This window comes from Trichomycterus rosablanca, chromosome 5 (genome assembly GCF_030014385.1).
Source record: "Trichomycterus rosablanca isolate fTriRos1 chromosome 5, fTriRos1.hap1, whole genome shotgun sequence".
NCBI classification, from domain to species: Eukaryota; Metazoa; Chordata; class Actinopteri; order Siluriformes; family Trichomycteridae; genus Trichomycterus; species Trichomycterus rosablanca.
In genome coordinates, this window is record NC_085992.1 from 4,245,883 (window position 1) to 4,269,730 (window position 23,848).

The following is a 23,848-nucleotide window of genomic DNA, read 5'->3' on the forward strand; positions in this document are numbered from 1 at the left end:
GTTTGAGGTGGTAAATAGTTGATGTGTTGGTATGGTATGGTCAGAAGTTCGGTGAGGCCACGGTAAGGCATGGTTAGCTTTAGCTTTAACAGAGAGTGTATGGTAAAGATAAGCTGACTCTCTCTCTTACACACAAACACACACACACACACACACACAGAGAGAGAGAGAGAGAGAGAGAGAGAGAGAGAGAGAGAGACAGACATCATTAGAGCCACAGCGGAGATACAAAGAGAGAGAGGGACTGGAGAGACTGGGGGACACAGGATCTGAGGGGACCCGGCTCGTACTCTCAGCTTTCTACTAGGACATTTTGGATTTACCAGTAAAACAGTCGTTACTGGAACATCTGGTACCAGCAGGTGTTTAAAGCCGGGGACGAAAGATAAATAGTGACATGTTAGAAAATAGAGAAATCAATGATCTTCGCATAAGTGGAAATAATTCTTTAAAAAAAAACACAAATCTAGTTATCTATTAGTGTGACCGCTAAATAAATAAATGAGTTAGTTATATTGCTGTGAAGATTTAATAATTCGAATATTTTAGGAACAATCCCTAAACGGTTGATTTAACCACAAATAGACACCGGAGCGGGTTTGTTTTGTTTTGTGGGAGATACTAGTACAGTAACTTGCTTTGGATAGGATTATTGAAGCTGGCAGTTTTACACCTCGTCAGTATTAACACCGCAAACGTTAGATTAAAAAGTACGGATCAGGTTTGCATTGAAGTCATATATTTTTTTTAATGTTTAATCCGATTAGCCTTTAGCTGCCTGAAAACTATTTGCGAGCTAAGCTAACGGCTAGCTAGGTGGCTAGCTTAGCTATCCGGCACAGTTTTTGTTTTAACGTAAACAAAACAGTCGCGCCTACAAGTGAACTTATTTAACCAGATTAACACCGCAAATGTGAATTATTTTGCACCCGTAGTGTTTCCATCGAATGTTATGACTATTTATCATTTATGGCCTGTTTTGTTTGCACCGGTTGCTTCTTTAGCAGGCTAGGTCCGCTAGCCGGCATATGTATGTAGCAGCTTTTGTGAAAGACTGGCTCAGCTGACTGTCTAACCGACTGAACATAAAGGGTCTAAAACATAAAACTCTTCTATAATTCTTAGCTTTGACTGTATTTAATGAGTAAATATATCTTCCACTACTGTTTCGAACACCGGGGTCCATTTATTTCATTGGGAAAATGACAATAATCTCAGTCTAATAGAGCAATAAGTCATTGAGTAGTCTGGCTTTTGTTAATGGCTCAGCTGATGAATAAACTAGACAATTGTTTTTACACATTTTGAACTTGTCTGAGTAAGTAAATTTATCTTTTTCAATAGTTTATTAATACATAGAACAAAGTTTATTGGTTAAAGTGCAAAATTTGTAAGTTGTACACATCAGTGCGAAGTCCTGGGGGGTCAGATCTATTTAAAATAGCTAAACTAACTCGTTTTAGTCCAAAATAAAGAGGTACATTTGTTTAATTGGTACTTTTACATATGAACAACTAGTGTAAGACTGGAACAGCTGATGCCTAGCTCCCTTTCTTTGCAAAGTTCAAATATCTGACTAAGTAAATTAACCTCCTACAAACTTCCTTAGTGTTGGGTAAATAGCTGAAATGAAATGCAATCTATAAAGCAATAAAAGTGTCCAATATGTTGACCGGTTCGTGCCTTTGTACTAACAAAGGTCCAGCAAAAAACTGTATTTAGAGCTTGTAGGGATCAGTTCTCCAAGTTTTGTTCCAATTGAAGTAGTTAATAAAATAATGCATGGCAGGAAACACAGACTAACTAAGACAGGTATGACTAATAGGATTGAATGATGCTGTTTTAATGCACCAGAAAGCCGTGTGGTCCGCTTCGATTTGAGAGACACGGATTGGAATTTAAGGATTGAGTTGCTCCTCGCTGTGTTTTGATTCACTTCACTCCCCCATCCCCCCAGTGCCCCGGTCGAGGTGTGCTTTTTCGCCCATGCACTCTTCCTGCGCTCTGTCCGTCAGCTGTGAGCTGCCCTCGCTCCCGAGCCGCGAGTGAAGTCCAGCTTTCCGGCCCTGCCGCCAGCGTCTGTGATGGAACTGATGTTTGCTGAGTGGGAAGATGGAGAGAGGTTCTCTTTTGAGGACTCGGACCGTTTCGAGGAGGACTCTCTGTGCTCCTTCATCTCGGAGGCTGAGAGTCTGTGTCAGAATTGGAGAGGATGGAGAAAGCAGTCAGCCGGTCCGAATTCACCCACTGTTAAGATTAAAGGTAAAAAATCTCCCTGTGTTGTGAAACCAATGCTCGTTGTGTTTGTTGCCACTCTTGTGCTTCTGACATTTGCCCTGATGATATTTCCAGAACGTAAGTGATGGTACTAAGCGTTAGTCATTTAGATAGTCATACCATGTAGAAAAACACTGTCTAGCCAAGTGTCAGCAGGTAGTTTTACCAATGCCCCCCTTTCCTAACACCTCCAGGCGTGTATGCACGAAAACAATGAGATATGTTAACTACGCAAGGCAAGAAGTATATTCTGAGAATATTCACTCTAGGTTTTGTGTATGCACCGTGTCTATGCATTTAGATTTGTAGAAATAAAGTATGTAGTCTAGAAATAAAAGTACTTTCTGAATCAGTCACTGAATAGTAAGACTTTCAGGGTTAGTTGTGTTATTACTGAAGTTTTTGTTGTCAGAGAAACTTCCTCCACTAGATCCTGACACACAACTGTGCATTAACGGAGCTAAATATAGCGTCTTTATGGTCGTTAAAGCACTACTCCACATGATTGTAGGTGTAAGGGAAGCATTTATTGAGCGAGCCGTCATGGTTCTTTCAAGACGCAGGCCTTATGGTGTTTGGATTGAAGGAGCAGTGGGGGTTGGGTGTAGTAGAGCAGAGGCAAGGCTGTAAAAAGAGCTTTGTCTCGTGCAGGTCACTGGCGCTGAGTAGAGGGTATTGTGGTTGAGAAATAAAGACTTTTTTTTAAAGAATATTTTTAATTCTGCATTATTATGCTGATCTCGTGCACCCACCTCACTCGACACATTCTTACGTGTTCGTCTTCTAAATCTTAAGGTGGAGTTTTTTTCCCCTTTAAGCTTTTTGTGGTTCAAGAACTGAGGAAATACGATCACTCGTATTGTTAACGTAAAACAGACTAAGTGTGCCGTCTTTGTGTTTTCTTTATTTAGTTGAAAGCAGAAGGTTGATGAGTAGTACAGCGTCAGATCAGCATTTGAGACAAAGACACAGCTGTTAATAAGCCTCCACTTCAATGGCTCACCATGTTTAGTCAGCCTATGATTATCCATTAATGGCTCGGTGCGCCACATGGCTTGGTGTAACTGAGTAATCTCTTATTCATTCAACACCTCTACTGATCTGTCTCTCATTGTCAGGTAATCGGACAGTTTTATGCGTCATCCCATCTGTTAGAAGTCTTAACTCACTGTTTTTGTTCAGTTTACTCATCATCATAAACACATAAAGAGAAAAAAATTGTTTCTGTTCAAATCTTTCTTCATGATAAGTGTCACCAGTCAGCTGCAGCTTATCGAGCTGTGGTTTGTGCTTCATTGCAAGCCCCCATGATGTTAAACACCTACAAAGGCTTAAAATGTGTGGTGGAAGGGTTGCTCAGGTGGCGCACACGCTGGAACACCAGAGCTGGGATCTCGAATACATCGTATCGAGTCTCAGCCCTGCCTGCCGGCTGGGCTGAGCAACCACGCGAACAACGATTATACGAACTCTCTCATAACCGATGCAACTACGACCTCTGCTGGCTGATTGATGGCGCCTGCACAAAGACATGGAAACCGTGCTGTCAGGGTGTGTCTCTCCGTACACAGTGCCGATCCGCAGCTGATCTCGTCTGGTGTAGGTGACAAAAAGCGTACGGCTGCTGCCCACGTGTCGTAGGGGGCGTGGGTTAGCTTCGTTCTCCTCGATCAGAGCGGGGATCGGCATTAGTGGAGAGGAAGCATGACGCAATCGGCCAATTGGACGTGCTTAAAGTCAGGAGGAGAAGGGGAGGTCCTTTCTGTGTGGAGTTTGTACGTTCTCCCCGTGTCTGTGTGGGTTTCCTATGGGAGCTCCGGTTTCCTCCCACAGTCCAAAGACGTGCAATTGAGTTGTCCATGACTGCGTTTGACATTAAAGACTTGAACTGATGAATCTTGCCTAACCAGTAACTACCTGTCCTGTCATTGTGTCTGTTGAGTAGCTGTCCAGGCCAGTAGAGTCACCCTGGTCACATGCTGCACAAGTGCCCATCTAATGCACTTGGTAGAGGGTGTTTATGACCCCCTGAATTTACAGATGTCCTTAAATTAGCTGGTATTGCTTGTCTTTCCCCATATTTCTCCCAGTGTATTCATTGCCAATCCTTTATTGTGCTTCTCTTACTGCTTGTATCAACCTGCAAGCTCCAGTGCTTTTTATTGCAGCTACTATTGATCAATGAAACCAATTAAACTAAATAATTCTAGTATAAAATCTTTAGAAATGAACTCATTAAGCACGTCTTATAGACTTCACTGTGTACACAGGAAGCACAATCATGCTGAAACAGGAAATGGCCTTCTTTCTTCTTTAAATTCCTGCCACAAATAGGCAAACATCATGTTCTGCTTGATGATCGATGCTAATTTCAGATTGTTAAATACTGCAGCATACACCGATCAGCCATAACATTAAAACCACCTTCTTGTTTCTACACTCACTGTCCATTTTATCAGCTTCACTTACCATATAGAAGCACTTTGTAGTTCTACAATTACTGACTGTAGTCCATCTGTTTCTCTACATGCTTTGTTACCCCCTTTCATGCTGTTCTTCAATGGTCAGGACCCCCACAGAGCAGGTGTTATTTAGGTGGTGGATCATTCTCAGCACTGCAGTGACACTGACATGGTGGTGGTGTGTTAGTGTGTGTTGTGCTGGTATGAGTGGATCAGACACAGCAGCGCTGCTGGAGTTTTTAAACACCTCGCTGTCCCTGCTGGACTGAGAATAGTCCACCAACCAAAAATATATCCAGCCAACAGCGCCCCGTGGGCAGCGTCCTGTGACCACTGATGAAGGTCTAGAAAATGACCGACTCAAAAGGCAGCAATAGATGAGCGATCGTCTCTGACTTTACATCTACACGGTGGACCAACTAGGTAGGAGTGTCTAATAGAGTGGACAGTGAGTGGGCACGATATTTAAAAACTCCAGCAGCGCTGCTGTGTCTGATCCACTCATACCAGCACAACACACACTAACACACCACCACCATGTCAGTGTCACTGCAGTGCTGAGAATGATCCACCACCTAAATAATACCTGCTCAGTGGTGGTCCTGTGGGGGTCCTGACCATTGAAGAACAGGGTGAAAGCAGGGTAAAAAAGTATGTAGAGAAACAGATGGACTACAGTCAGTAATTGTAGAGCTACAAAGTGCTTCTATATGGTAAGTGGAGCTGATGAAATGGAGAGTGAGTGTAGAAACAAGGAGGTGGTTTAAATGTTATGGCTGATCGGTGTATGTACACCCTTAAACGATATACAGCTTGGCGTTCGATGTAGTGCCGCCAGTGATACGTGTTCGTATTTCATTTTCTCACGCCGGCTGCTGGAGAGGCTCTGCAGGTGAAGCGGGTATTAATGACAACAGAGATGAGCATGTCAGTGAGGACATGAGCCAGATGTTAGAACTGAAAAACCACAATCTAACCTACAGTGGAAAAGGTTTGGTGGGCAGGTCTTTTCTTAAGGTCAGGCCCCACCGTACGGTCACCAGAGTGGGCCAGTCAGAATGAAAGCCATTTTCTTCACCTATAAGCTGTTGGATAGTGCCTAATTCCTGCCTTATTTAGGCTGGAGGATTTAGGGCCAGTGGGTAGGGTTGCAGGAAAACGATACAGAAAAGACTTGCATATTAATTGGTTACTGAATCCAGCGTCTGCTGTGCCACCAGAGCACCTGCTTCATTTTCTATTTCTTTACCACATTCTGGATCATTTCCAATCTAAAAGCAGGTGTAAGTACTGTTAGCTTTTGTAAAACTGAGAACTGATCAGCCGTAACATTAAAACCACCTCCTTGTTTCTACACTCACAGTCCATTTTATCAGCTCTTTGTAGTTCTACAATTACTAACTGTAGTCCATCTGATTCTCTACATACTTTTTTAGCCTGCTTTCACCCTGTTCTTCAATGGTCAGGAGCCCCACAGGACCACCACAGAGCAGGTATTATTTGGGTGGTGGATCATTCTCAGTACTGCAGTGACACTGACATGGTGGTGGTGTGTTAGTGTGTGTTGTGCTGGTATGAGTGGATCAGACACAGCAGCGCTGCTGGAGTTTTTAAATACCGTGTCCACTCACTGTCCACTCTATTAGACACTCCTACCTAGTTGGTCCACCTTGTAGATGTAAAGTCAGAGATGATCGCTCATCTATTGCTGCTGTTTGAGTTGGTCATCTTCTAGACCTTCATCGGTGATCACAGGGCGCTGCCCACAGGGCGCTGTTGGCTGGATGTTTTTGGTTGGTGGACTATTCTCAGCCCAGCAGTGACCAGTGAGGTGTTTAAAAACTCCAGCAGCGCTGCTGTGTCTGATCCACTCATACCAGCACAACACACACTAACACACCACCACCATGTCAGTGTCACTGCAGTGCTGAGAATGATCCACCACCTAAATAATACCTGCTCTGTGGTGGGTCAGCATGAAAGGGGGCTAACAAAGCATGCAGGGAAACAGATGGACTACAGTCAGTAATTGTAGAACTACAAAGTGTTTCTATATGGTAAGTGGAGCTGATAAAATGGACAGTGAGTGTAGAAACAAGGACGTGGTTTTAATGTTATGGTTGATCGGTGTATATTTTACAACACTGCTTGCTTACCCTCCGTAGTTTCAGCCTTTTCCAAAAAATGATAAATAATAAATGTTGCAAGCTCGTGTTCAGCCTCCCCAACATCTGAAGTGTGAAACATCAGTCGTGTGACTCTCGTTTTTTACTCACTGTTCAGTTGTAACGTAACGCAGATGAACCGCATTTTTCTCCCTTTCATGATTTCACACGGGTCTTGAAGTATTATTTATAAACTGTGTGTAGGATTGTGCTCAGCGTCGGTTATGTCAGGGTGGTTATAACAGGGTAGTGGATTTACATGGCTGAAAATTTGTTTCTTGTCATAACAGACCCCCTGGTGTAAGTAAATTTACTTTTGACGGTTCAAGATACAAAAGCAACAGTGAAATTGGAGGGAGGGGAACGAACTTTACTCTTACACAGGGATCAATCACAATTTTAATGCTTTTTACACCATCACAAAGTGTGAAGTTCTAAGTTCTTTTGGTTGTACGTTTAGTAAAGTCCAGGGTAACGTGGTGGCTCGGTGGGTAGCACTGTCGCCTCACAGCAAGAAGGAGCGGAGAACTTGTGAACTGAGGAATCTTCTGTATGTATGAATGTAACCAAGGTGTGTCAAACATGACGTTAAAAAGGCCGCTCAGGTGGCACAGCGGTAAAAAACACGCTGGAACCAGAGCTGGGATCTCTAATACATCGTATCGAATCTCAGCTCTGCCTGCCGGCTGAGGCTGAGCGGCCACATGAACGACGATTGGCCTGTTGTTCAGATATGGGCGGGACTAAGCCGGATCGGGTCTCTCTCTTATGACCGGTGCAATTATGACCTCTGCTGGCTGATTGATGGCGCCTGCACAGAGATGAGAAAAGAGTGCTGTCAGGGTGTGTCTCTCCGTACACAACGGACAATTTTTGACAAAAAATTTTTGACAATTGAACCTGTCATTTTATGCTCATTTGCACCTTATGTACTTGGAAGGTCTATTGCACAATTTTTTTATACTTGAAGTCTGGCAGTGTACTATACTTATACATCTGTATTGCACACTTTATCGGAGACTATACTGTTGTTATTGCTGCTGTGTTGTTTATTCTTAGAAGGGGAGGTGGCTAAGTGGGTAGCACTGTCTTCTCACAGCAAGGTCCTGGGTTCGATCCTTTGGGTCCTTTCTGTGTGGAGTTTGCATGTTCGCTACGTGTCTTTGTGAGTTTCCTCTGGGTGCTCCGGTTTCCTCCCACAGTCCAAAGACGTGCAAGTGAGGTGAATTGGAGACAAAATTGTCCATGACTGTGTTCTATATAACCTTGTGAACTGGTGAAGCTTGTGGATTGAGTAGCTACCATTTTTGTCATAAATGTAACCAAATGTAAAACATGATGTTAAAATCCTAATAAATAAATAAATAAATAAATAAATATTTAAAAACTAAACCCAGAGGCCATAACCCTTCCTAATTTAAATACAGGGAGTCTTTGGAAGACGTTTTACCCACAGTGTCTTTGTAAACCCTCTAGTGGATGTCAGACTGTGAATGGTCTTTTGATCTTGGCCTTGATTTCTTAAAGCCTAAATGTAGTGTATTTACATCTTCTGCAGCTATTGTTTGTGACAGCTTCGTTTAGACGGCTTGCCTGATGCTAAATATGCAGCATTTGTTGCGGTTCATTGTTAAAATAGGAGCAGGAATTTTATTCTTGACATGACTGCAGTGGGATTTCTGTCCTTAAATGAGCTGTTGGTTAGTTATTGATTATTACAGCCTGTAAGTTCATGCAGTGAGCAAACGGTGGGTTCTCCACTGAGCTGACTTTTTAACTCTATATAAAAACTGTGTGACTGAAGCATCATAAATTCCTGCTCTCCCCTCAGATGGACAGGTCATCCCCTTGGTGGAACTGTCAGCCAAGCAAGTGGCATTCCATATCCCGTTTGAGGTGGTGGAGAAAGTCTATCCTCCGGTTCCCGAGCAGCTTCAGCTTCGCATAGCCTACTGGAGCTTTCCTGAAAATGAGGAGGACATCAGGTAAGGCTTTATTCCACTGATAATATTCATTAAATCCAAAATCGATAATATAATAAAGAATTTCCTCAGCCTTTCATTAGACCAAACTTTACTGTATCTTGTTTTGTACAGAAAATATAAGAGAGAACCTTTTTTATTCGTGTTTTGGTTTAGTTGATGCATAAAAAATGAATACTCAAGAGTTTGCCTCACTTGCTTGATTAATTTGCTAGCTGTGGTTATGCTATACAGAGCATCCACAACTTTAGGGCCTGTTTAACTCGATTTTTGACCATTGAACCGGTCATTTTACACTAATTTGCACCTTATTTACTTTTATTTGTTGTGTCTATTGCACAATTTTTAATACTTGAAGTCTGGCAGTGTACTGTACTATACATCTGTATTGCACACTTTATCAGAGGCTTTACTGTTGTTATTGCTGCTGTGTTGTTTATTCTTAGTTTACAAATAGTATAACTTTTCTATTCTCTTCATGAAGTCTTCAGTGTACTGTACATCCTCATCGTACACCTCGTCTGATGCTGTTCTGTTTATGTGCTGCTCTGCTGTGCTGTTTCATTCTATGTTTATATATAGTATACCTAATTCCTTGTACTTGTACACCTGTACTTGGCGAAATAAAGATTCTGATTCTGATTTTTAGTACTGCCCCCGTCTCATGTATTCCTGATAGGCTTTAGGTTGGGACTTAGGGAGTGGCATTTTCACTGTTTTAATTTAGCCTGATTTTGCTGTAACAAAACCAGTTTTGATGTGTGTTTTGAGTCTTGTTGGAACAACAAACAGAATTTAACCACCTGACTGATGGTTTGAAATGTCAGTCAAGTTGTTCTGGGTACATGTATGTTGTTGTTATTGTTGCTGTATAATGATATAATTAATAAATAGGATAAAAATGATAAAAATACTCTTTATTCTATTCCTTGTCACCTTCTTTCTTTCTACCTCATTATTTCTGCAGGTTGTACTCCTGCTTGGCGAACGGCAGTCCTGATGAGTTTCAGCGTGGTGAGCAGCTCTATCGAATGAGAGCTGTAAAAGACCCCCTACAGATAGGTGAGAAACCGCGGCTGTCAAACCCACACAGACCTGCATCTCTAACAAAATGTTCCTTCATCTCACACTAGTCATAACAGAAGCAATCGTTTTTAGTTCACATCTCTATTGAGCATATTGATTAGTTATTGAAAGCCCAGATTATGAATGAATTAATGCCGTTATTGGCAATGTGTATAAAATACAATGAAGTCTTCTGTGCCACTCCTTGGAAAAAAGAAAAACAAGAACATACGCCGTCACATACACACTTAAATGGTAAAATATACACAACAATCAACTTCTTAAATATTGAGGTCTAAGTATAAAAAGGAAAAGTATATAAAAGGTGTAGCAGTATTGCACATACAAATAATTGCATGATTTGTAAAGTTGTTGCACTTTTTGCAGTTTTTCAATGATATTGAAGTGGGGGAGTAGGCGGGCAGTATTTATTTAATACAGCATTTTAGTAAAATGTAACATATTATGAAGGAAATATTCTGTAGTACTGTTGCTACTCTTCTACGACCTTCTGTAACCTGTATTGCTGCCCATTTTTTTTGCAATCCAAATCCTCAAATTCTGTTTATATCCACATTTCTTTCTGAAGTCCGTTTTACAACCCCACATCAGAAAAAGTTGGGACAGCATGGAAAATGCAAATAATACAGAGATTCTTACATTTACTTTGACTTTTATTGAATGGCAGACAGGATGAACCCGAGATATTTCATGTTTTATCTGCTCAACGTCATTTCATTAATTAATAAACATCCATTCCTGCGTTACAGACCTGCAACACATTCCAAAAAAGCATTTACCACTTTGTAAGGTTAAACTTTAAAGACGTTTTGGCACCGAGGAGACCGAGTGATTCAGTGTTTCAGCTTTTATTTTGTCCCGTTCTTCCTGCAAACACGTCTTTAGATGTGCAACAGTACAGGGTCGTCGTTGTCGCATTTTTGTTTCAAAATTCTCCACGCGTTCTCTATTGGGGACAGGTCAGGACTGCAGGCAGGCCAGTACCCGTACCCTCTTCTTCCACAGTTTTGCATCGTCTTGTTGAAAAATGCTGGACGTCCCTGGAAAAGATGACACCTTGAAGCCAGCACATGTTGCTCTAAGATCTCAATGTACTTTTCTGCGTTAATGCTGTTATCACAGAAGTGTAAATTACCCTTGCTAAGGGCACTGACACAGCCCCATACCATGACACACCCTGGATTTTGGACTAAAACTTATTTATTGATTGTTAAGATCAAGTTTGCATTATTTTAACTTAAGCTTAGTCTTTGACGTTTGTTGACATTTGTCAGCACATGAGCATCAGGACCTCCAGCAAATTCTCTGCAGTTTTGGGTGGTGAACTGTGTTCATGACACACCTCTTGAACTAAAGTACTAAATAAAGAACTCGGCTTGTTGTCTGTAAACCATGTCAGTACTTTTTTGACCTTCCTGAGTCACTTGGCGTGTATTATTGCATCACACATGACTCACGGTGCCAAACTGATCATTTTCTCGACCTCTTGCTCCCAATGCAGCGAGCTGGCCTGGTTTCTTTATGTTTATGTTATTAAACAAACTCAGACTTTATCTAAACTGTGGCGTTGTTTAAGACTCGGCGTGTCCGGCAGGGCTTAACGTGAGCGTGATTGGTTTAAATAATGAGTAATTGGAACTGTGGTGGTCGAAGCTGACCCAGTCCTTTCTCTAACATACACGTTGTAGAGAGCAGGGAGGGGACAGGCTTCACTTGTATCACTGATTGTGTTTAGGTTAGTTGAAATTAAATAGATTAGATGATGGAGTTGGATCAGTGGCCCTAAAACTCTGTGTGTTTGAGATATGGAATATGGATAGCTGGTAGGGAATAGCTAACACGCTTACTTTGAGATGTACTTTGACCAAATATGGTCAGATGTATATGGAAATCCATCCTAATCATGCAGTTCAGATGTTTCAAACACAATTAGTGCAGAGAGGTTTCTAAAATCAATTTAATAAAATAGATTATATGCTTTCAACCTTGTGTCAACTGTTTGGATAAAGCTATTTCCTGCTCCAGCATGACTGCTCCTGTGCACAAGAAATCTCAATCACGAGTTGAATATTTGAACCATTTAGTGGGAAAAAACTTGGACAGAGCCCGAAATCCAATCCTATTGAATACCTTTGGAATGAACTGATGCTAATTGTGAGCCAGGCTTTTCTAGAGGCTTTATTGAAGTAATATTAAAACGAAACAGCATTTCTTCAGGACCTTGATGCAGACAATACAATATACACAATGCAGATTAAAATAGTTGGGTCCACCCTGGGTCCAAAAGACAAGTGTGGTGTTGACCTCAGAATCAGCTTTCTCCGCCGAGTATGTTTACACACACAAGGAATTTGTTTCCGGCTGTTGTTAGCTCTCTACAATTAACAAACAATACAACATACAAACAAAACTATATGTAGATAATGTACAAATTTACGTGCTCGGCAGAATTTGCGTATGTGCAGAAAATATAAAAATAGCATAAGATAAATAGTAAAGTAAGATAAGATGCAATTACAGTATTATACAGCATGTATGAAGTGCAGTGTGGTATGTAAACAACAGTAACCAGCAGTTCAGTTTTAGTTATTAATGAGTTTGATGGCATTACAGTGTAAACTGAGTAAACTCTGTAGCCAGAGGGTAGTAGACCTGTACATTGAGTAGCATGAGGAAAATAATATACAGCATACTATGATATAGAAACAGTAGTGTAGGGTTTGAAGAGCTGCATATTATTAAAAAATATTCAAAAGTACTGTGCAGAAATGCAATGTCATGTCAATTTGGTGCACCACTATACTGCCCAAGGCCCATAGAAATGACTTTGTTCAGCCTCGAAATTGATTAAATCCAGTTAGTGCATTGAAGCTTTGATTACAATAATTCTTCAATTCTGAACTCTGTTTGCTTTTTCTAAAAATCATGAAGTCATGGGGAGCGCGGGTGGCACAGTGGTAAAGTGTGCTGGCCCACTGCCGTCGAGATCCAGGGTTCGAATCTCAGCAGTGCTTATCTGCTGGTCGGGCGTCTGCACGGACGTGAACCCAGGAGGTGGGGTAAGGTGGGCCATTGGAAGGTGCACATGTCGGTGCACTTTCAGTGCCTGTCCCAAGACTAGGAGGGTTGCGTCAGGAAGGGCATCTGATGTAAAAACTGTGGCAAGCCTTTAATGCGGGGGCGGCACGGTGGGTAACACTGTCGCCGCACAGCAAGAAGGTCATGGGTTCGATCCCCAGGCGGGGCGGTTCGGGTCCTTTCTGTGTGGAGTTTACATGTTCTCCCCGTTTCCGCGTGGGTTTCCTCCGGGTGCTCATGGGGAGCGCCCCACCACTGCCAGGTTGCTGCTGTTGGACCCTTGAGCAAGGCCCTTAACCCTCAATCGCTGTATACTGACTGTATACTGTACTGTAAGTCGCTTTGGATAAAGGTGTCTGCTAAATGCTGAAAATGTAAATGTAAATGCTAGCCCACTGCCGCCAAGATCCAGGGTTCGAATCTCAGCAGTGCTTATCTGCTGGTGGGGCTTCTGCACGGACGAGAACCCAGGGGGTGGAATGAGGTGGGCCTCTGAAAGGTGCACATGTCGGTTCGCTTTCAGTGCCAGTCCCAAGCCCGGATAGAAATAGGAGGTTTTTCCGTTAGCTTCTTAACCACCACTAGACGTTGACGAATCCGAATCAAATCAGTACTTTAAGAACCATAAGAATTAGAGCTCAATACAACACGCTTTAATGAGGGGAAGCCACCTTGGTGCATATGAGGTTAAGCCTTTTCTCCCTACCAGAATTGAATTTGACATTATGAAGCCCTCCTGTCCTGCTGATGACCACAAAAAGGAGGAAAGTGGGTCAGGAATAGAAAGGCTTTTGGCAAGCAGGTAGAGGCAGAGACGAGGAGAGTAAGGAAATGGATTAAAGCTGAGGTTGAAAGGAGGTCTGTTGAATCTGGAACAGCAGCCCTGGACTGAAACCACTTGCTGCCTCCCAACCCCCTTTTCTAAGCTGGCCAAAGAGGGACTGGCTGCTCTCCAATAACACAAAGCATGTAGCCATCCCCCACTCTTAAACTTTTTCACATAGATGCACGTGCATGGCTTTCTTTTTTGGGTTTCTGTTTGGTTTTTGAACAGTAGAATTTAGGAATCGGTGCAGAGGCAGCACACTGGACACCAGTATCAACTAAAGATTTAGAAATGTAAAATAAGTACACACACAAATCAAACTGCACGGACATGATGCATCCACTGGATGCTACTTTGTGTGCTAGTGCTTCTATCGTCGGGAAACGTATATAGCTAAATCAGATTTTGATGCTAGACGTGTGTAGATTAATTCCTCCATTTTCTCTTCTTTTATGCACAGGTTTTCATCTCAGTGCCACGGTCCTCTCGCCCCAGGCCGGCCAGTCGAAGGGGGCCTACAATGTGGCGGTCATGTTCGACCGTTGCCGCATCACTTCCTGCAGCTGTACTTGCGGAGCCGGGGCCAAATGGTGTGCACACGTGGTGGCGCTCTGCCTCTTCAGGATTCACAACGTGAGTCAGGATTCTTTTTAACTCTTTATACACATCAGACTGTGATTGTAGAGCGTTCTTACTGTCTCGAAGCAGAAAAGCAGGCGTCAGGTCCTCGCTTTGACTAAACGGATCTTGTTGCTAGTGGAAACGCTCCGGCTAGGACAACGATGCTTGTGAGCTAACGCATTTGATTGTGATGCTAAACATGACAATTATATTGTCATTACACGATGGGAACAACGATGAGAACAGTAGCACTGCAAACAATGGTCTTTCCAGCAATCCTGAATCCACTGATAACCTTTTCATGATATTATGAACTGTAGATGGTGAAAGAAACATTGACTTTAAACTGACTGATAAATCTCTCACGAAATTTGTTAATAGTGGTGAACCATGGCACATGGCATGTTGGCACATGGCATATTCAGTGTGAATATGAGACGAATCTGCATTTGTCTGGAATAAGAGTCAGATCCGGTCTGAAAGCTCCACATGTATCTGTGTTTATCTGGAATTTCCTCACTGTTTCACTTTTGAACTTGTGTTACGGCTCGAGGTTCTGAGAAACTGTGAGAATCCGAATCAGCTTCTCAGAGAGTTTAAAACGCTTATCGTAAAAAATAAAGCTTAACGTGGTTTAGTGTACTAAAAGAAGGAGACAGGAGCACTAAACTTCTCTTCATTATTACTGCTCATAAGTTCTCTCCACTAATGAAATTCCTCACTCGTTGTTATAGTACAATAAGTTACGATAAGCTTTGTTCGTACGGCCTGAGTCGCTTTTACCGTGTTGTATCAAACAGTTCGTCTCATTGGAGGAGCTTTAAAAAGGTCAGCGGCAAACCTGGCCAAAGTTCAATCAGGTAAAGTGCAAAAATCGCGAGTCCAACGGGGCAAAAGTGCCACACTCCATGGAAAACAACGGCACAGATGGCGCAAAAGCGGTTTTGCCGCTTCTCATGTGAAGGCGCCCTTATACTCAGTCTTCATGACCTTACCTGTTACTAGTTAAACTGCTAGTTGTGGAATTATCCAGAACAGTGTTACTTTTTTGCCTCTGGCGGGCATCACGGTGGCTAAGTGGGTAGCACCGTCACCTCACAGCAAGAAGGTCCTGGGTTCGAGCCCCAGGTGGGGCGGTCTGGGTCCTTTCTGTGCGGAGTAATAAAACATATTTTGACAGAATGCCAAGCCTTCGAAGATGCCAGAAAAATATTTTACAGAGACACTAATATGAAAGACCTCTTCGAACGCAATAACCCACAAAAAATCCTGATTTTTTTGAATCACCTAAAGATTAAAAGCGAAATATAGTACATTAACTTTCATTTAGCTTAAACTTTGTTTCGAACCCAACTCTAATGCCACGTACATAGCCTAATTGAGCTGGAATGGCAATAAACACAAACAAACAAACAAAAATCTGTGTGGAGTTTGCATGTTTTCCCCGTGTCTGCGGGGACTTTTTCAGATGTGTTGTAGAGTCCATGTCTCGACAGTAGAGTGTCCATACGTCCAGTTTCAGGGCTGACAGACCAGTTTTCCTTCTGCCTGTCCACAGCCCGGCGCAATGCCTGGACGGACACCTATATGTCCAACTTTGGAAGCTAACAGGATGCTTGTAAGGATCATAAATAATTTGCCAATCATTGGTTTACAAAAAATGTTTTTGTGTGCTGTCAACACTATCATGACTATACACTCTCATTCCCCTTCTTTTTGGGGTCTAATGTCCTTTTTTTGGGGCTCTGATGTCCTTCTTTTGGGATTATGGAAGTGGCCACCCTGGCTGGCAGGTCCCAACTGAGCTGTGTGTTCATCATATCTAATACTAGGTGTTGGTCCTATTGTTTTGGCTCATCAGTGTTTATTGGTGTAATAGACGTACTGATAGCTGCAAAAATCATAGATACTTTATCATAATGATTTGCAATTACAACACAAAAGTATAAAACATGACGTTAAAATCATAATAATAAACAAACATTTCGCCTCTGGTAGTTTTTTTGAGTGTGTTGCTGGTGCAGCAGTCTGTTATTATTTTTAAATGATTAAAATGCAAATACAATTAGGTTTTTCAGCAAAAACACTCAATATTTTTGTACTTTTATCAGTGCAATAAAAGTTCAAGTGATTTTAGAAAATTCCAGTTTAGTTTTTCCTACATTATTAGATTATTTACACGTTTAGGTTCGTATTTAGTCTCTAGTTCTGCCCCGCGTCTTGGCCATATCTCCGTCTCTGTGGGTGTGAGAGTGCTGAGAGACACTTGATTAAGACTGATGACTCCCCGTGGAGCAGAGCGGGTGGAGTCGAGGATCTGCTCTGTCCTGATATCCCCCTGTAGGAGGACTCTGCTCATGCCGATAGACTCGGCTACCCCGGCTGCAGTGGGTGGCTTTTAGCATTTGCATGTTTGTGAGTGGGCAGCTTTTCTTCTGTTTGTCTCAGCTCGGGGGAAATTATGAAGATTAAATGTTTTCACACTTCTACACCATTAAACAAATTTAATGCTGTGTTGATTTACATACTTTACAAACATTTGCACATTTTAAATGCATTTTAACAATGCATCATAACATTAAAACCACCTTCTTGTTTCTACACACACTGTCCATTTTATCAGCTCCAGTTACCATATAGAAGCACTTTGTAGTTCTACAATTACTGACTGTAGTCCATCTGTTTCTCTACATGCTTTGTTAGCCCCCTTTTATGCTGTTCTTCAATGGTCAGGACCACCACAGAGCAGGTATTATTTGGCTTGTGTGTTGTGCTGGTATGAGTGGATCAGACACAGCAGCGCTGCTGGAGTTTTTAAATACCGTGTCCACTCACTGTCCACTCTATTACACACTCCTACCTAGTTGGTCCACCTTGTAGATGTAAAGTCAGAGACGATCGCTCATCTATTGCTGCTGTTTGAGTCGGTCATCTTCTAGACCTTCATCAGTGGTCACAGGACGCTGCCCACTGGGGCGCTGTTGGCTGGATATTTTTGGTTGGTGGACTATTCTCAGTCCAGCAGTGACAGTGAGGTGTTTAAAAGCTCCAGCAGCGCTGCTGTGTCTGATCCACTCATACCAGCACAACGCACACTAACACACCACCACCATGTCAGTGTCACTGCAGTGCTGAGAATGATCCACCACCTAAATAATACCTGCACTGTGGTGGTCCTGTGGGGGTCCTGACCATTTGAAAAACAAAGTAAAAGCAGGTAAAAAAAGTATACAGAGAAACAGATGGACTACAGTCAGTAATTGTAGAACTACAAAGTGCTTCTATATGGTAAGTGGAGCTGATAAAATGGACAATGAGTGTAGAAACAAGGAGGTGGTTTTAATGTTACGGTATATATACGTGTGTACAGTACAATGTATCTCCCAGCTTTTTTGGAAACTGGGGTCAGAGTCCCTGGAGCAGACAGGCTTAGGGGCCTTGCTGAAGGGCCCAACAGTGGCTGCATAGCAGAGCTGGGATTCGAAGAGTATAATATTTCTACCACAGTAACTCAGAGACTCATTATTGGGCACCTGGGTGGCACAGCGGTGAAGTATGCTAGCTTACTACTACTGGGATCTGGGTGGCAGAAAAAGCCTAGCGATTACAAGGTGCCTCGTCAGTGCACTCTTAGTGCTGGTCCCAAGTCCAGATAGAAATGGAAGGGTTGCATCAGGAAGGGCATCTGGCATATAAATATTTGCTCTGCAGACCCCTGATATAACTATATCTATATCTATCTATTAAAGCATGCAGAAGGATGAGTAGTATTTTAGCTTCTGAGTCAGTAAACAGAGTCATTAAGTTGTTTGTAGCTGCATTATATAAAATGTGGGGCTTTTCTTACTCTGTAAGCCCTGACAAGCAACTTCTCTATACAGTTGTGTGCTCACTTGAGTGGGTAAGCTGTGGAAACCATTATTGTGCAGCGATCTGAAGGTGTGAAGCCTATTTTTTGTTGACCTACTCAACACTGTTGCACTGTGGGCAGTAAGACCGGTTAGTTTCTCACAGAATCTGATCTAGTTCAAGTCTGTCATGTTTGTCATTTGTACAAATGTTAGCAGTAATCATACACTGAAAGGTGTGTTGGGGGGCTTGGGAACTCTACAGATATGTAAACGTGAGAGAATAAATGGGGGAATAAAATAGAATAAACAAGCTCATATATACACCGATCAGCCATAACATTAAAACCACCTCCTTGTTTCTACACTCACTGTCCATTTTATCAGCTCCACTTACCATATAGAAACACTTTGTAGTTCTACAATTACTGACTGTAGTCCATCTGTTTCTCTACATACTTTTTAACCTGCTTTCACCCTGTTCTTTAATGGTCAGGACCCCCACAGGACCACCACAGAGCAGGTATTATTTAGGTGGTGGATCACTCTCAGCACTGCAGTGACACTGACATGGTGGTGGTGTGTTTGTGTGTGTTGTGCTGGTATGAGTGGATATGACACAGCAGCGCTGCTGGAGTTTTTATATACCGTGTCCACTCACTGTCCACTCTATTAGACAGTCCTACCTAGTTGGTCCACCTTGTAGATGTGAAGTCAGAGACGATCGCTCATCTATTGCCGCTGTTGCAGTCGGTCATCTTCTAGACCTTCATCAGTGGTCACAGGACGCTGCCCACGGGGCGCTGTTGGCTGGATATTTTTGGTTGGTGGACTATTCTCAGTCCAGCAGTGACAGTGAGGTGTTTAAAAACTCCAGCAGCGCTGCTGTGTCTGATCCACTCATACCAGCACAACACACACTAACACACCACCACCATGTCAGTGTCACTGCAGTGCTGAGAATGATCCACCACCCAAATAATACCTGCTCTGTAGTGGTCCTGTGGGGGTCCTGACCATTGAAGAACAGGGTGAAAGCAGGTTGAAAAGTATGTAGAGAAACAGATGGACTACAGTCAGTAATTGTAGAGCTACAAAGTGCTTCTATATGGTAAGTGGAGCTGATAAAATGGACAGTGAGCGTAGAAACAAGGAGGTGGTTTTAATGTTATGGCTGATCGGTGTATATATAATAGAGTATGACAGGTTAACAGGTTAGACTTTTCTAATAAATTTTTGTAATGAAATTACTAAGCAGTACTTCAGTGCCTCAGTGGGTGTGTGTGCGTAAATGTTAAGTATGAGTAGACTTGATACCGTGCATCATAGCTGCTAAGTGGGCTTTGTGTGGTTTCTTACTCTGTGGTCTATTTATGCAGACGCCTGCATACATAAGTGAGTAAAAAAAAGTTCTGGTTTCGTATCAGAGTTACCTGCAGTGCATCAATATTTAGTTCAATATTTCAAAACGAAAAATAGAAATAGAAACCTTAACAGACACCTCACTCTGTTCCAAAGGTTTTCTTTATAAGCAGAACCTGGTACACTTAAATAATAACAATAATTTAATAATACTCTTTATTTATGTAGCACCTTTCATACAGCAGCTGTTCAAAGTGCTTTACGGGATAGAAAATGGTACTGTTCAAATAGAAAAAGGAAAGAATAAAAGAAAGATGAATAAAAGAAAACACTATAAATCAGCAAATAACTGACACCCCGGGATCTTAAGCTAATCTTGCTGTTTTCTGGAAAATGGGACTTTATTTTAACATGTAACATGTTCAGTTTCCCGTATTTGTGTTGTTTTGGGGGGGATTTAATGTCATACACAGAAATGATTTTGTAAGACCCTGTATTACCACGGATGACCTATATTTGAGCTATGATAGAGGATTTAACCCCGTCTCCATTATACCTTAATGGCTCTCGTAAATGTTTAACCATGCAGTTTAGTGTTATACTTGTTACACTCCTCACTCGTCCATCATAATCCTCTATAAATATATATGTCTTACCTCCACTCCCCACAACACATTTAGCTTCTCTGTTATTTATGACTTTACAGCACAACAGCTGTAGTAGAATCAATATTCTCTGTAATGACTTAGTTTGGATGATAGTGTGTTTGCCCGGGTTTCACTACACACGAGGGTATTTGTAAATGTCAATCTTGTATGTAGCAGTGAATGTGGGAGGCCAGACAGGCAATGACATTTAACCCTATAAGTCATCCTGCATTGTAACCACAGTCCATATATGGTGTGTTTGCTGAAATGATTCTCACCTCCATCTCACCTGCAAGAGTGCACCTCCGTCCCAGTCTGTCCCAGTCTGTCCCAGTATATAAAGAGTTTTGTATTGAATTTTTTATGTTTTACTACCACATTATCTTGCTCATGTGGGGTCGCGGTGGGTCTCCCGTGAATCACTGGGTTCAATACAGCGAAACACCACAGATCGGATGGCATTCCGTCATGGAGCCACAGCCAGTCATCATCAGTGATAGCACCACTGGGGAATTGAACCCTATGCCATCTGATTGCTGTGTATAAAAATAACTCTATTTATTAAATATCATTCATGAAATAAATCTACAATCCCTCTTTTATGCAAAAACATAACAAAATGTGTCCTCTAAAAGCAGCAAAATACACTGTGGTCATAAGTATTTGGACACGTGACACTGAGTTTGTTGGACGCTCCATTTTTATCACACAATAATAAGAACATTATTTATTTGCCCATTCAGTCCAAAAAGCATTTGTTCAGGTTAAAGGCTCTGATTGTGGACGGATGGAGAAGGACTTTCTCGCATTCGACACCCCAGTTTAGTACTAAATGTGTTTAACGGGGGTGAAGTCATGCCTTTGTTTTACTTTTATATTAGTTGCCTCACAGCTCCTCTTCAAAGTAAACAAGATGGCTCTTCATTTGGCGGCTAAAATTGAGCAAAAACGACAAAATATTCATGGAAAAATCTATTAGATAGTCTGGGAGGAACACCCTGTACTGTAAAGTAGGGCTGGACATTACGATGATATATATCGAGAGATAGCTGTACTGTTTATATATCAATATAAATAAAGGATTAGAGCTGTGCTGTTAACGCTGTTGCTTATCTTGAATTGACTGTACAGGTCTGTTTTATATAAGCTTCTAAGAGAAATGATGAAACATGACAGAGGACTGAGGGTTTCATTCATACAGGATTGAATATAAACCTGCTCATGATATATTTTTTGTTAATTCCTTGTTAACCTTGTGGCTCTCTCTGACTTTTATTCTGGTTGTGTGTCCTTCCAGGCGTCCGCTGTTTGTTTGCGAGCCCCCGTGTCCGAGTCTCTGTCCAGGCTACAGAGGGACCAGTTGCAGAAGTTTGCACAGTATCTCATTAGCGAGCTTCCACAACAAGTGAGATTTTTATTATTTCTTTGGCCTTTTATTTAGCAAAGTAATAACCTGCTGATACGAAAGCCCATCACTGCTGAGATGTCAAGTATGAATCTCGGCTGTTTTGTTGACTGGTCGGACATCCAACAGGGACAGTCAGCTTTCTAAAGGAGGGGGGGAGGTTGAGAGGGTTCCTTATTGCTGCTACGTGTGTATTATTAACTGACTGGTTGAGACACCTAAAGAAGAGGTGGATGATCGACTGAGGGCATAGCAGGTCTCTCTGTACGCAATACAGCTCCCTGAAAAGCAGCATATTGCAGAAACATCTGCAGCTCTTCTCAGTCATGGTGGGTTTAATCAGACCCAAATGGAAACAGTCCTCATGTGTTTGGAAAGAATTGGTCCAAAAGAGAGCATCTAAGGAACAACTGTTGACAGGAACTATAAATGGAAATATAAGAATTACCTACCTGTCCTGCCGTGAATATAAAAAGTGTGTAAACACGGTGTAAAACATCTAAATCAATAAATAAATACACAGTCAGGGTGGGGGTGGTGCAAGCAGCAGTTGGGAATCAGAAAGGACTAGATTGGGAAGAAATAGGGGAGCTAGAAATACCTAAAACCTTTAGTTTTATGAAATATATGGTTGGACTTATTGGTTTTTACTAGTATTAGAAAACCAATCCAATGTTTTTTGGTTGCTAGTTGATTGCCTGATATTAAATGATTAGGAATGATAATGATTATAGGAATATAATGTGCCTAGTTGAAACCAGCTCTCCATTATTTGTTTGTTAGAGTTTCAAAAATAGTTTATAGATGTGCTGTGCACTATGTATGTGCCATTTCTATTTATTTCTATCTATTTCTGTATTCTATTTTGTGCAGACTGACATTATGCAGCTAAATATATCAGTCTAAATGTTTCTTGTAATGGCACAAACCAGCCTAAATAAATCACAAGGCCATAAACAAAAGCAAGGCCATATATATATAGAACAGTTGTAGTCTAGCATTTAAGGTACTAGACTAGTAATCAGTAATTGTAATTCAAACCCTACCACAGCCAGGTTGCCACTGTTGGGCCCTTTATCAAGGCCCTTAACCTTCAATTGCTCAGACTGTACACTGTAAGTCGCGTCTGCTATATGCTGAAAATGTAAATGAAAATATACTGGTATTAATATATAGGGCTGTCGCGGTGAAAGAATTTCCCCTTGCGATATTCAACCTGTCTCAATATCGCGGTACGCGGTAATATCGCCATTTTTTTTTTTTTTTTTGAAAATTACTTAATTAATCTGCATTTTAGAGCTTTATAAACAAGCTTTATTGTTAGGCTATGATTCGGTATATTATTGCTTTATAATGACAAAGATGAGACGGCTTTAAGACCAATGAAATGCGTGTTTAATGTTAAATACAGAACAGAGCAGGGATGCGCGTCTTTTCTCTATTAAAAAAAGGTTTAAATTTAGCTCCTAGGCTAGATATACAGTGTGAAACGAAAAAAAAAAGTGTTTAGGCTAAATATTGTAAATACACATCTAATCAAAATATGGTGAAAAAGAAATATAATAAAGTCTGTAAGAGTTTAAACCTGCGTTAATATGCGCGCTAGAAGAACCAACACGTTCATCTGATGTGGTTTAGAGAGAATCTGAGTGGGGTAGCGATGTTCCCCTCGGTACTAAAACTCTCTCTGATGGGGCTCGTTACACTAATACACGTGTACTGTACCTGCATGCGACTTTACAATGCGACAAACTATCTATTTAGTAGGTATAATTAACATAACAATATATACTACATTTCAAGTTATTATTCGTTTCAATACATTTTTATTCAACGAAAAAATACATTTCAATCATTCCAGCAAGACCAGAAAGAGAATATTTGCAGGCTGCACTGCCATATTAACCGTCATTAAGTGTTTTAGTTCACCAAGGCTGTTTGAATATAGTCTAAATTACAAGTATTTATTGAGTGTGAACTCAATTTAATCATTAATAAACTTGCCTTTAATTCCTGTTGCGATTGTTTACATTTTAAAACACAAAGCCTGACGCTCAGCAGCAACGCATGAGAACAGGTTGCGGGAAAA

At 41.5% G+C, this 23,848-nt stretch overlaps 1 protein-coding gene across 3 annotated transcripts in view; it reads left to right on the forward strand.

Annotated features, from left to right (window-relative positions):
• The first annotated feature begins 263 nt into the window (after positions 1-263).
• Positions 264-23,848, forward strand: part of zswim8 (zinc finger, SWIM-type containing 8) — a 58,423-nt gene continuing 34,838 nt past the window's right edge. The window contains exons 1-6 of one of the 3 annotated variants that reach the window (XM_062995530.1): positions 264-352; positions 1,958-2,262; positions 8,736-8,889; positions 9,854-9,948; positions 14,337-14,509; positions 21,652-21,759. In XM_062995530.1, the coding sequence (XP_062851600.1) occupies positions 2,085-2,262; positions 8,736-8,889; positions 9,854-9,948; positions 14,337-14,509; positions 21,652-21,759 (708 nt within the window). In that variant the 5' untranslated portion in view covers positions 264-352; positions 1,958-2,084. Of the gene's footprint in view, positions 353-646; positions 711-1,418; positions 1,813-1,957; positions 2,263-8,735; positions 8,890-9,853; positions 9,949-14,336; positions 14,510-21,651; positions 21,760-23,848 lie in introns of those variants that run through there. The other 2 variants (XM_062995531.1, XM_062995529.1) reach the window with 2 other exon arrangements.